The 14984-nt window shown below is 48.2% G+C and overlaps 1 protein-coding gene across 1 annotated transcript in view; it reads left to right on the top strand.

Annotated features, from left to right (window-relative positions):
• Nucleotides 1-14984, top strand: part of GRM4 (glutamate metabotropic receptor 4) — a 1245640-nt gene that overhangs the window by 1016108 nt on the left and 214548 nt on the right. The window contains exon 8 of the mRNA XM_086923193.1: nucleotides 14263-14399. Coding sequence (XP_086779319.1) covers nucleotides 14263-14399 — 137 coding nt within the window. The remainder of the gene's footprint in view (nucleotides 1-14262; nucleotides 14400-14984) is intronic.

The following is a 14984-nucleotide window of genomic DNA, read 5'->3' as shown; positions in this document are numbered from 1 at the left end:
GAGGGGGGAGAGGTGCGACCGCGCTCTGTGACAGGGCCGGTTTTCGGCCGTTTTTGTTACAGGGCCGTTTTTGCAGCATAACGGCCCTGTAACAAAAACGGCCCCAGGGGCCCAAAACCGGCCCCCAACCATGGGGTCGACCGGGGAATTGCCCGGTGCCCTCAACGGCCAGTCCGGGCCTGCTCCCACCCCCAACCAAACCCTTCTGCTTTCTCACAGTGGTAGAAGCGGAAACATAAATTGGCATTTATAATACAGAAACATAAAGTGGTATTTATAATTTCATTTTATGTTTCTGCTTCTCACACTGCAAGAAAGCAGTGGGGCGACGCTCCTCAGCCGACATGGATGAGCCGCCCCTGCCTCTGAGGCCCATTCCTTTTAGGGGCCCTGTGGCAATGGATCAACATAATATTGATTTGATCTTGAAAGAAAATTACAATCAAGCTTTGTTAAATATTGTTTCCAAAACATAGAAAAAAAAAATTAGCTCAAAGAAATTAAAACTTTACATTAAAGACTCTATAGAGAAAATGCTGTATTAATGTAATGTACCCATTAACAACATAAAGTACATAAACCAGAGACACCAGATTCACAGAACAATTTACCTCTTAAAAGCTCATCTTCTGGCAGCTGTCAGTTTGTAAAAAAAATCCGGTGCAATAGGTATTAGGACATCATTTGTGAAGGGGATTCGTAATTTCGACTGCCTAGGGGCCTCCACAGGGTTTAATCCGGCACTGTTGATGGCTAAATCTATTTAGTAGCAGAACGTTTTGTTTTGTTGGGTTGAGGGTTCGACACAGAGCTGGGGGTGGGTGACCAGTGCCAGAAAAGCAGATGGTGCATCAGGGCAGGAAAGGCATTGTTCAACCACTGTGTAGATCCGCCAAAGGATGTAAGTCTGCGGTTGTTTGTCACAGCTGCCCGAGAAAACTTTTTTTCATGTTACCCTAGAGACCACCTAGTTGCCAGCCGTACATGCCTGAAACCATGGAAACCAATGATGGCAGGATTGTAGTGTGCCCAAAGTGTCTCCCAGTCAGATTTCTAAAGAGTAGTTACCGTACTCCGGCTATGCAGAAAATTCATGGCTACATGCAGGCTTTCGTATTTTAATTCCATCTTTGTTACTGCACCCCAGGGGTCAGACTGTCCACGGCCGATCTAAAATCCACAGAGTGGCACATAATGCAAGAACGTGATAATGAACAACAGAGGTCCCTGCCTAATGGAGGCTTGACAGTGGTATTGTTATTCCACAGCCGATGACCAGCCCTGTGGAAATGTTTCAGATTGTGCCCCTGCTAACGTCCTATGGCCCACATGCATCAAGCATTTTTAGAGTCGCAAACGGTGCGATTCCTTAAAATCGGCCGTTTGCGATTCCAAAAATGCTTTTTTGGATTCATCAAGCAATTTTAGAAATCGCAACATTTTTGCGATTTCTAAAATTGCGATTGCTTTTAAGAAATCGCAAATTTGCGATTTCTTAAAAGCAATGCATGATTACTTTTTAAATTGCGAATTCGCAATTAGAGGGATTAATTTACCGAGTAGTTGAACCACTCGGTAAATTTGCAAAAAGTGTAAATAACGCAGAAAATGCATTTTTAAAACATTCATGTTACGGACACACATGTCCTTAGGACATGTGTGTGTGCAACATGATGCGAAAAATACATTTCAGGGGTGCATTGGGGGGTCATTTAGACCCCCCTCTCCACCCTTGAAATGGATTGATGAATTGCGATTTTCACATTGCGAATTCGCAATTCCCATTCATTCCTATGGGCATTTTGGCCCATAGGAATGAATGGGAATTGCGAATTTGCAATGTGAAAATCGCATTTTTTATGCGATTCGGTAAAAATAGCGATTTTTACCGAATTGCATAAAAAAGGAAAAAACCATTTGACTCCTTTTTTAAATCACTTACTCACCCTTCAGCTTTATTTCCTGTTGTCAAACCCCTTAGCTTCCCTTTCACTTTTCTTCTTTTTATATGAACACCTTACTCTCACTCCTGCTTTGCTCCATTTTCTTAGGGGAAAATCACTGAGCCTCTTCACACTTTACTTCCATATGTACAAGCCCCTTACTCTCACTTTACTCCTTTTCAAAGCACTTACACCCAGGGCTTGAGTCGGGGTACCACGCAGGTGGACGACGTCCCCCACTTATTTTACCGGGTGGACGCCGTCCCCCATGCCAAATAGCTGGACTTCACTCTTTGCCCTCTCTGGGACGAGATCGGAGCTCACAGGACGCAGCACACGCGCTGGCTTCGCAGATGCAATCGCATCTAAAGGGTGAACGAGGGTCGGCAATGAGCCCGATGGTGCAAGCCACCTTTCGTGATGTCACTTCCTGTAGTGACGTCACTTCCGGTGACAGCGTTCCCACACTTCTTTTTTTAGGACTTGTGCCCTGTTTACACCCACTAAGTGCAATTTCCCCTTTACTCCATTTATGTTAAATCTCTTATTGGCTTCCTGGCGTTATCTCCAATTCTTTTTACAAACCCCTCATTCCTCCTCCCACTTGACTCCTTTTTTTTCAAATCCCTTTCTTCCTCTCCCACTTTAATCCCATTTTTTTTTTACAAAATCCTTACTCCCAGTTTCCTCCTTTTATAAACCTCTTAGGGGCATATTATCAAGAACGGCGATAAAATTATAGCCGCTTTAACTAAAGTGGCGATAATGGGCTTGATAATATGCCCTTGTGAATTCCAATAGAAGCCCAGGTTAAGATCAGAACCTGGGATGCTATGGGAATTCACAAAACGGCGATAATTTTATTGTTGTTCTTGATAATATGCCCCCTAACTCTCACTCTCTCTTTACTCTATTTTTTCAAACCCTTTGCTCCCCTTCCCTCTTAACTCACATTTTTTCAAACCACTTATTCCCCCTCCCACGTTACTCCATTTTAAAACCCTTACACACACTCCCACTTTCCTCTCTTTTTAGGTCTCGTCCTACACAACACGCATGCGTTGCATAGGAGGGGACCTAATGCCATCAGCAGAGCTTTTGCAGAAAGGAAGTGCACGCGTTGCATTGCTTGCAATGCAACGTGTGCACTTTTTGGCGTTTCCCTTTCGGGAGCACGCAGCGCCATATGGTGGTGCCACATGGTCGCACGCTCTGGAAAGGAAATCGCCTTGCCCCCTTCCCCTGCTGCCAGCCTGCCACTTTCACTGCCGTGCGGCACGGCCAATGTCTGCCGTGCGAGCCCGCGCCCGGCTTTTCCTGCTGCCGGCAGACCTGCTGTGCTTGTTTCTCTGGTTCTTACAAAATACTATCTGGCAGCTCAACACACCAACGTTTTAGCAGGACTTTAGCAGATGACCCTGGCTTCTTTTTACAGATTTTGTGCACAGCTCGTTATGCGGTGACATCATAATAGAGGCTCATGTTAGGAAAATAACATTTTCTTTTAAAAGGACGAGTTTTGTCTAAAACCACACATATACGCTGGACAACTGTACTCAATAAAACTCACATTGGGCAAAAGAGGTCCGACCTGCCAGAGGCACGAAGTAAGCGATGGCTGTTGCTGGCGACTAATCATAGCACTCCGTTTCCTGTAGCATTTGTCAGTCCCTGACTACCATTCACTGATCTTCCCCGTCCCCTCCGCGACACACGCTGCTAGCTCCCGGGTGTCGGTTGCGATGGTTCCGATGTCAACAACGATCACTTCCAACCAAGAGAATCTACCAGGCTCCGCCCATCGCTGCACTAACTCACAAAGGTCCTGGGGCAATGCGGAAATATTATATTGTAAACTGTATTTATATTAGCAGTAGCCAATTAGGTGCTCGAAAGCGGCCGACTAGAATAGCCATTTTAAACTTCAATAGAAACATGTTTTTACCATAAGAGATCAAATGCACTTTTAAAATATACCCAATAATGTTTTACATTGATTTCTTTAGAGCAACATAGTGAGTTACCAGACTAAGTATAAAAATAATCAAAACTGTAAACAAGAGTGCTTGAGAAAAGATTGCATATGTTTTCCCTATAATTTTAAAGGGAGGAAGAAATCTTTTTGAAGTTCCAAGATGACCGTGCTGTTTGACGATGTTCAGCAATAGGTGGCATCCATAGGAAATTTGTATTTTCTGATCATTGGCTATCTTCGGAGCTCTGTTCTATTGGATAGCAGCTCCATAACCCCGCCCATACAGGGAGCGGTGTTTCTCAGTGCTGCCTTAGGAGGAGCGGATCAAAGTAGCTTTGGTTTGATGGTATTGTCCACTTTACTGATCAGGATTCGGGATGCCCAGCCAATGCCATAGATGCTAGGGTTTTAGATCGCTTATCTATGACATTTTCATAAATTCTGTGTAATTTTGAGTATCATTCCACGACTATGAGTGACACCATTCGTAACCCGGCCAAGTGCCTTATTTCAGCACTGTACCTAACTGACTTACTCCGTGACGTCATGTCAGTAATACTGTGCCGCGGGTGATTATAAATCTATTGGGATAAATGCATTCTCCCGATTATGTTTTTTTTAAAATGTCCCACTTTCCTCCTCTAAAATGTCGGTTTGTGTCCCTGTGGCTTAAAAACACGTAAGCTAAAAAATCTGTGTTTAGCACAGTGTGCCACCCGACTTGTATTTTGCTGTTCCTGTCATTGCGTCCAGATATATGATACAAGTCACATCATACCTACAAGTCAGGACTATTGGCTTTGTCAGTGGTTGCTAGTTGCATAAGATAAATAAGCAGCAAGTATGGCTTGATTATAATATTGAAAACACTTCCACCTAAAGCCCTGGTGGTGACACCACGACAATGTTGCTGCTCCTCAGATTCAAAAAGAGAAGGGAAATCCAGAGAGAAAATGACTCTCTTTAAAGGAATTTTCTTCCCCTACAACGCTCACTACGTGCACATCGATGTGCCTGCTGTCACTGCAGTCTAGGAAAACAAGCATTGGCATAGCCAATAGGTCTCGCTTTTGGGACCTTATAAGTGTTTAGCTATGCAACACTTGTTTTTTTTTTTATAAGCGCCCCATTACAGTGCCTGTAATACTTGCATGCCAATAACAGCCCTCCCGCCTCCCAAACAGGATCGAGTCCAACATCAACCAGCAGCGATGCTGTAGCTGGTTTCACTTTTTGTGCTCTATTTCCGAGCTCCCAATCAGTCATGGGGCTCCAGCAGAGCAGCGGAGCCAGGGGACGGAGAAGGCGGGTTATGCTGCAGCCTGCCTCGAAGCATCGGACACTCGTCTTTGCTTGCTCCTCGCAGCTCTCCCGGCTGTGGGCTTATGTGTCTTGGCCATTTAAGTTTTCTTGTGCTGCCACGATAAGTTAGGAGTGAGGTGCCTCAAAAGAGCAGTGTGTGGGGTCAAAGCTGCAGGTACACTGGGACGCTATATGTGATGGAATGGCAGATGTGATATAAGTTAGGAAGGAGGTGCATTGTAGGAGCAGCGTCTGGGGTCAGAGCTGCAGGTACACTGGGGGAGCTATAGCAGCGTGTGGTCTCAGAGCTGCAGATAGACTGGGGGAGCTGTATTTCTTCTAGGTGGAATGGAGGGGGTGGTGTACGAGTTACGAGTGAGGTGCATTGGAAGAGCAGCATGTGGGTTCAGAGCTGCAGGTACACTTGGGGAGCTGCATGTAATAGAACGTCAGGGGTGTACGTTTTGGAAGGAGGTGCATTAGAAGAACAGTGTGTTGTCTCAGAGCTGGAATCAAATGGGGGGCTGCAGTCCAGGATTGATTGAGATCCACTGGGACAGCTGCGTGTGGGTCTTTGTGGAATAGCAGGGGTGGCGCAAATCAAGGTTCAGTCACACTGGCAGAGCTGTGAATTAGCCTCACAAGTACAATAGCAAGGCTCAGGATTGAGGGGCACTGGCAGAGCACACAGTGGGTCTTCAGCACTGGGATAGTACGGTGTTCTTGTTTCATTGCTGGAATTGTAGGAGTGTTGTAAGTGTGAACTCAGGTGCTCGTTCCAGCACAACAATAATAGGGTAACATCGAGGCGCACTGGTGGAGCTCTACGTGTCTCTCTTTTGCAATGGTATTTAGCTACTGGCATTGTAAATAACAAACCTTTTATCTATGTGTTGGTTTTAAAAACGATAAATAAAAGGCATCGCCATTTACAATGCCTTTTACAATGGCAATAGCTTAAATCTTTGAGAAAGCGAGACCTATTGCATTGCAAATGCTTGTTTAAACAAGCCCCTTACTATGTCCCCCTTCACAACTCTGCCCATCCTGAATACCAAACCCCTTCCCATTCCACAGCTTTATCATGCTGACCTTAAAAAAAAATTACATTTTGCGCGGAAACAAATTGTGGTGGAAAAGGTATCTCATCATTTTAACTTTCTCTAAAGTGAAGTTTCGTCTGCTGACTTTCTTCATTATAGAAATTTGTCAAAATGGCGGCTTAGCAAACAGGATACTTAGGCATCCGCCGTAAAGACTTTCAGCACCATGGACAGCGTCCGCGCCATCCATGGGCCTGAGCTCCCATAAGATAACATTGGGCCATTGCTCCCTATGAAGAGGTATGCGCCCAGCTAACCAAAGCCTGTCTGCAAACCATGGAGAATAGCCCACGGCTAATTTGAACAGTAAGGGATCAATAGATTCTTTTCAATATATGCTGAACAAACATTTTATTGTTTTTATTAAAGTAGTTTATTTTAAAGTAGTAACCCTGGTTGAGTCACCATACTTATAGCACGCGCAATAACGGTTCTGTTTGGGTGACTCACTAACCCTCATGAGCTAGTCTTGACTTGACTGCTTGCTAAATCTACCCAAAAGAGTCAAGAAGGCTTTGGAGACCCAACTATCTATCCCATCCACCAAGATCATCAAAGTCCACAGGCACTTTCACATTTGGCATGTCATGGCCAATCCTACAATTTTAAGGACCTGGTAATGCTCGATAGAGGAATATAGCCCCATTGAATTTACAGACAATAGTCACCATCTTGATTATGTAGTGCCATACTATTTTAAATCTGGGGTCATGACAAGAGTTATAAGCGATAAATAATTTTAGTTTTCACCATTGCTCAGTATTTTACCTGTGACATTTTTCTAATTGAAAACACATGGCATATTCGTTTTTTAACCCCTTCGCTACGGCGGCTATTCCGCCGCAGCGTTAAGGGGGAGGCGGGGCCGCGTGGCAGTCCCGTGCTCGTGACGGAACAGCTCCATCACGGCCCGCGAGTGAGCTGTGCTTGTGACGGAACGGTTCCGTCACGGCCCCGCCCGCTCTTCAGAACGTCCAGCGCAGGCGCGGAATTCGTGCCGCGCAGGCGCGGCGAGCGGGCCGTGATGGACCCGTTCCATCACCAGCACAACCCACCCGAGGCTCGTGACGGAACGGTTCCGTCACGAGCATGGGAGGGGTTAAAGGAATACTATTGGCTGGATAATAATCTTTATTTATTGTGATATCTGGTATGCACACTTATCAGGACCACAGTTTATGGCATTTCTCTTGAAGCTTGAAATCAGATACTGCTAGGGGTCTAGGAATTTAAGAGAGTTGTGGCTAACTACTACATTAGTTTTATATGCAACCCTTGTACAGTAGGAAGAATGTGTGGATTCACAGGCAATGGTACTTTATAGTCCCTACATTTTCTTTTTATATCTGGGGTCATATTATGGATGCAGCGTATTTTCTTGGATTGAGCTTGGCTTATATTTCAAAAGGTGCGCCCTGTGCAATCCAGGAAAATAAACCACATTTTGGTGAAGTTGCTGCCCCCAGGGCAGCGCCTTCATGTGAAAAACGGACCCGCTGCTAAAGCCGCTCCGTGTTTTCAGAGTGCTGGCGGCATCTTGCCTGTAGTTTTGATGAGGATTACAAATCCCCTTGCAGGCAGGTGCAGTCAGTGGATGCCTGGGGTTTCGATGGAACCACCTGAGCCCCCGCTAGAGGGCTACAATCAGGGGGCACACTGACAGTGTGCCACCTCTTTGATGGCGCACTCCTGAGTGCTTCTTTGCTGCTGCGCCCGCATCAGTAATACGGCGCGGCGCAGAGGCAAAGGGATTCCGTGAGGAAACTCAATCTTGAGGCAGCGGTGGTGCTGTATGTGCGCCAGCACTTTCAGTATTACAGAGGAGCATCTGAGGCCCCTTCTGTAATATCAAAGTGCCCCGGGTGCACGCAAAGTAGGCACAAACACCCATTGCACCCCCAGTGCAATTCTATAATATGGCCCCAGGTTGGAGAATGCAACTGTCTCCAGATCATGTGCAATCACCAGAAAATATGCTTTACAAATCTGTACTGAGAGGTGCATATGCTTTGGCCAAAAGTTGATGTTCCTCTGTACAAACCTCTGAGTTAAAAGGGATCTTGCATTAAAGAGTTGGTTGTGGTGACAAGCTGTTGATAAAGACTGATCTGTTCATTATGAAATATTATGACAAAGCCAACAGCAAGCCTGTATTATTTATTGTGAAAAAGATATGTTAAAGACATTACTCCTTTAAGGGAAGATTGATGTTTCACTGTTCTGAAACCTGTAGAAAAGCATTTCGTCCTTGGGATCTCATAAATATATGTATTAGGCAAGGTTTTGCTTTTTATTGGCCACTTCTTTGACAAATATTTATAATGTTATCACTGCATGCCTGATGGTTGCCTTGGGAGAATGTTTATGCTCAATATAGTGGGCCTTAGTTGGGAATGGCAACAAGCCATGATAAAGGCAACATGGTTGATAGGTTTGTTGGGAGAAGTTATATAAGATGTCATTGATCATCATGATAAAGGCAGTGGATCTGATTTCTTTAATGTGAAAAACATATGTCAAAACCAATAGGTCTTTTTGTGTGGATTGTTATTAGTTCACAGATTACCAAAGTGGGAAAGCCTGTACTCAGTACATAAGGCTTGAGTTGGTTATGGAGATATGTCAGTGATAGAGTATAAGCCTGATTGGTACATTAGGAATAGCTATGTAAGATGACAAATGTCTGACCTATTTGTTATGACAATGTACATCAAAGGCAGTAAGCCTGCCCTATTTATTGTGGAAAAATGCTCAATCCATTAGGGTTTTAATGATGGAGTTCATTACACTGATTTAAAGCTTTTACATAGTGATTTCAGTATCTGGCCTCCAACAGATTAGCATAGTAGGCAATGGTTTTGATTTTGGTTACCCCCGCTGACAAACCCTGTGATTGGAATATTTGCACTGTGATAAACTTTGTTAGGCCCTCTTAGGAAGGGCTGTCAATTGATTTGTCAAATTTTGTTTTTGTACATATTTGTAATTTTATTACTGTAAACATTACATTATGTCATGCAGCTCAGAGGATATATCAGTGCAAATGGGCCCAAGCCCAGTTATATGGTCTTTTAGATATTAGGGGCCAGATGTAGGTAAATATCATTTACTGATTCTAAAATACTGAATTTTACCGATTCGGTATTTTAGAATCGGTCAATGATATGTAGCTAATGATTTGGAAAATTTTACTGAATCAGTAAAATTCGGTAAATACATAAATTCATTCCTATGGTCCTGGTAAATACTGAATCGGTAATAGGGGGTAGACATACAAAGGTGGCAGGGTGTCACATTGACACTCTGTTGCACCCCTGTACAGTGCATGGGTGCACATGTGGCAGACACACATGCCCTAAGGGCTTGTATCTCTACCTCATGGCACTGAATAACAAGCATTTACAATGCAATGGTTTTGCCTTTGTTAAAGTTAGAGCTATTGCCATTGCTCTTGACATTATTTTTATTTATGTTTTTTTAACATAAATAAATGGCATTGTCATTTACAATGCCACTAGCTTTATCTATCGCAAATGACACACACAAACACACACAGAGCCGCCCCACACACACCCCCACACAGAGCCCCGCACACACAGCCCCCCACACACACAGCCACACAGAGCCCCCCACACACACAGCCACACAGAGCCCTCCACACACACAGCCACACAAAGCTTCCTACACACACAGCCACACAGAGCCCTCCACACACACCAACACAGCACAAGCAGGCAACAGGGGCAGACGGAGGCACAAGCAGGCAACAGGGGCAGACGGAGGCACAAGCAGGCAACAGGGGCACACAGAGGCACAAGCAGGCAACAGGGGCCCACAGAGGCACAAGCAGGCAACAGGGGCCCACAGAGGCACAAGCAGGCAACAGGGGCACACAGAGGCACAAGCAGACAACAGGGGCACACAGAGGCACAAGCGGGCAACAGGGGCACAAGGAGGCACAAGCGGGCAACAGGGGCACAAGCAGGCAACAGGGGCACGAAAACGGAGGCACAAGCAGGCAACAGGGGCAGGTGGAGAAAACACAATTTTCAACAGCCCACTTGGCTCTGCAACAGTTGCCTTTGAAAAGCAATACGGCGTAATGGGCATGATCAAATCCCGTCCCCTGCATAAAAAAAAACAACAGCCTGAGGCGACTGCTAACACAGATGTAGTACAAGGCATTACACGGCAAGGGTGCTGCTGCCGGCAATTATCCTGGTATTTAAACAAATCTCTCTCTCTCACACACAGAGCCGCCCCACACACACCCCCACACAGAGCCCCGCACACACAGCCACACAGAGCCCCCCACACACACAGCCACACAGAGCCCTCCACACACACAGCCACACAAAGCTTCCTACACACACAGCCACACAGAGCCCTCCACACACACCAACAGCACAAGCAGGCAACAGGGGCAGACGGAGGCACAAGCAGGCAACAGGGGCAGACGGAGGCACAAGCAGGCAACAGGGGCACACAGAGGCACAAGCAGGCAACAGGGGCACACAGAGGCACAAGCAGGCAACAGGGGCACACAGAGGCACAAGCAGGCAACAGGGGCACACAGAGGCACAAGCAGGCAACAGGGGCACACAGAGGCACAAGCAGGCAACAGGGGCACACAGAGGCACAAGCAGGCAACAGGGGCACACAGAGGCACAAGCAGGCAACAGGGGCACACAGAGGCACAAGCAGGGGCACACAGAGGCACAAGCAGGGGCACACAGAGGCACAAGCAGGCAACAGGGGCACACAGAGGCACAAGCAGGCAACAGGGGCACACAGAGGCACAAGCAGACAACAGGGGCACACAGAGGCACAAGCAGGCAACAGGGGCACACAGAGGCACAAGCAGACAACAGGGGCACACAGAGGCACAAGCAGACAACAGGGGCACACACGTGCAAAAGACACCCACAAGCTGACAGCCCAATTATCTTGAGCCACAAAATGTATACAGACCCTTAATTCAAATGTCATTTTTAATTTCAAAATTCCCACTGGCCAGCAGATCACGTTCTGCTTCAGGATCTTAGAAATCTCGCATCTCTTGCCCATCCACAGTAAGAAAATGGTGGCCCAGCCTCCAATTAAATCCCGTTACTTTATGGGAATTCTTTGGACATGGGGGCTTTTAAAACCTCTTCAGGTTACACTTCATATCGTTAGAACATGGTTCACACATTTTATGCCTCAAAAGTAGATTCATTGGGGGTGGCGTTGCCAACAGCATGGCCGGTAAAGACTCACATCTCCGCTCCGGAGAGATGATCTGAAGCAGACGTTAGGAATTGCCTGAAAAGTCCCGATTTCGGGGTAAATAGCCGAAGGAAGGTCTAGACGCCACTGGAGGACCGACACAGGAATACAGCCGCCTAGAACCTGGAAACACGGGGGCAGTAAGGCCCAAGATGGCGGCGAGGGGCGCGTAACCAGCAGAGAGGTAAGGGCCAGAACAGACACCCGAGCAGCCCCAGCCGCGAGAGCCAGACTACACCACCAAGACGCGGCAGCAGACAACAGCATAGGGAGAGAGGCACAGCGGCCGACCGCCGACACCCAGAGCTGCGCCCCGGGGGCAAAGCACGGCGCGACACAAGCTAGGCAGGAAGAGCGGACGCAGGAGCCCGACGGTGAAGCCAAGTGCCGAAGCGGGTGAGCGATATGGTCCAGACGCACAATTGAGCTGGTGTGAGGGACCCAGAGGCACTGAGGGAGTACAGCCGCCTAGAACCCGATATCACTGTGGGAGCAACGGGACGGGACAGTCAGCTGAGTAGCCCTAACCGCGAGAGCCAGATCGCCGGAGCTGCACCTCGGGGGTACCACACGGCCCGACAAAGCTAGGCCTGAAGATCTGACCCAGGAGCCCGGCGGTGCAGCTGAGTGCAGAAGCGGGTGAAAGACATTGTCCAGGCGCATGACTGAGCTGGCGTGGAGCCCCGGAGGCACTGAGGCGATGGACGACGGGGGGGGGGGCTGTATCTGGTGGAACACTCCAGGGGCACCACGCAGACGGCATCATCGGGAGTCTTCCCACTGCGGGAAAGAGGGTGGACGTTTTCCTGAGCTCCTGCCCGCCGTCCATCGTCATTAGCATCGTCCCAGAGGCACTGAGGGAGTACAGCCGCCTAGAACCCGATATCACTGTGGGAGCAACGGGACGGGACAGTCAGCTGAGCAGCCCTAACCGCGAGAGCCAGATCGCCGGAGCTGCGCCTCGGGGGTACCACACGGCCCGACAAAGCTAGGCCTGAAGATCTGACCCAGGAGCCCGGCGGTGCAGCTTAGTGCAGAAGCGGGTGAAAGACATTGTCCAGGCGCATGACTGAGCTGGCGTGGAGCCCCGGAGGCACTGAGGCGATGGACGACGGGGGGGGGGGCTGTATCTGGTGGAACACTCCAGGGGCACCACGCAGACGGCATCATCGGGAGTCTTCCCACTGCGGGAAAGAGGGTGGACGTTTTCCTGAGGTCCTGCCCGCCGTCCATCGTCATTAGCATCGTATAGGCCCAACGAGAGTGGAGAAGCCTGATTTTGACTTCGGAGAGCTCCCCTGTGCCGTTGCTGCCCTTGACGCCCGCTTTGAGATCCGGCGGGGGCTGAAAGCAGGCAGCGGAGCCCATCGGAGACGACAGCGTCCTGCCTCGTGGAGATTGCAAGGCGGCAGCGACCTCGCTTAAGCGGCGGCCCGTAGCGACGAGTGAAGGTAGGAGACAGGGGGAGAGAGGTTGGGGCAGGAAGGCAGGGGAAGAGAGGAGGGGAAAAAAAAAACCCAAATCGACTCACCTGCACCTTGCGACGGCGGCACTTCTCCGGTCTCCCTCTTCGGCATGGGAGACCGGCAACGTCGACGGCGTCAATCTCTCTGGCACTTCTCCGGTCTCCCTCTTCGGCATGGGAGACCGGCAACGTCCTCCGCATCTCCCAGGGTTCCCTCCAGGCCACGGGAGCCCCGCGGGCGCCGCCATACTTCTTGCCGTCTTCCTTCTTCCCCCGGGCTGCGGGGGGCGGGCACTTCCGGCCGGCCGCGCTAGGATTGGCCGGCCGGCCAGTCACGGGGCGGGAAACGGGGGAGGAGAGACGCAGAAGTGCCGGCAATGCCGGACCAGACTCGGGGGCGTTCCCGGCGTCGTGTGACGTCGGCAAAAGCCAAAGAATGTCGGGAACGCCCCCGTGTCTGGTCCGGCATTGACGGACAGGCCCCTCATCCAATGGCTAGGCTCCATTTACGGAGCCAGCCAATGAATGACGAGGGCCGACCCAAAGCACACTACAGTTCTCATCAGGTTTTCGCCTGCGCAAAAAAGATGCGCAGAGCGCATCTTTTTGGCGAGGCAAAACCTAAAAAGCACAAAATTGGTTTTTAAAAGGTATTTGGAATTTACCACCAACCAAAAGTTGGTGGTAAATAACGAATCCTTAAATGTAAAAAGCACTCACTTGAGTGCTTTCTACATTAAGGATTCGGTAATTTACCAAATTGGTATGTTAAGAATTCAGTAATTTACCGATTCCTTAAGTTACCGATTCAGTAAATTACCGAATCCTACAATTTGGCCACCTACATCTGAAAAGCCTAATTCCCAGTCGGTAACAGCTGAAATTCGGTTATTTCGGCCGTTACCGACCGGAATTAGGCTTCCTACATCTGGCCCCAAGTGCTCAATTAGCAGAGTGTGCTTTATTTGGTGTCTTGTGTTACCAGAAAATGAGGGTCTTTAGCAAATTTCTGACTGGAATGTGGTATCTTAACTGTCTAAGGCAACTGGGGAGTTTATTGCAAAATTTATGGCGGAGGGGGGGGGGTTCCATGGTATGAACTAATGTTTCCAGTGTAACCCCATTTGAAGTTCCACACTTAATCTACAAGTGCAGTTCTCTGAAATATGACAGTAAAGACGATAACCTGTGAATTTTCCTCTGTAGGAATAGCTGGCACACCGGTGACATTTAATGAGAACGGAGACTCCCCGGGACGGTACGACATCTACCAGTACCAGTTCAAGAATTCCACGCCCGAGTACAAAGTCATCGGCCAATGGGCTGGCCACCTGCATTTGAAGGCAAGTGTAAGGCTCGAGGTCAAGACTTGAACCCTGCATCACACCAACGGTCAGGGTGAATCTGTGCATAGGCTCCAGGAACAGTGTTGCTGGGAGTGTATTGCTATCTTGTGCCACAGCTGACCTGATGTGACCTGTAAGGGTTGTGGCCAGTATTATTCTATTCTGTCGTACAGAGAGGTCTGACATGGTCTGCAAGCCTGCGGGCTGTCTGCTATGCCAGATGTTATTATACCCTGTGTCACATGGGTGGGTTGATAAGGCCTGTAAGGACTGGATGCCTTCTATATTGTTGAGAATGTTATTACATCCAGTGTCACAGAGCTCTGAGATGGTTGTGCAGTGATTGACAGCACTGTGTGTTGAGGCGTGTAAGCTTACATTAGTTGTGTTCACAGCATCAGGCACAGCAGCTGACATGTGTTTCGATCTCTGGACATGTTTGTTTTAACCATTACACTGTTATTATTTTAAGGGGTGCAACCTGTTCACAATATAATTATAGGCTCAAAGTTAACGTATTTGTGCATTTTCTGGAAGCAGATATTTTGCCTGGCTAGCACCCTATGCTTCTTATTCTGTTTG

Source organism: Lissotriton vulgaris, chromosome 5 (genome assembly GCF_964263255.1).
Source record: "Lissotriton vulgaris chromosome 5, aLisVul1.2, whole genome shotgun sequence".
In the NCBI taxonomy this organism is placed as follows: Eukaryota; Metazoa; Chordata; class Amphibia; order Caudata; family Salamandridae; genus Lissotriton; species Lissotriton vulgaris.
The sequence above is the reverse complement of the archived record's forward strand: the minus strand, read 5'-3'. Positions and strand labels throughout refer to the sequence as shown.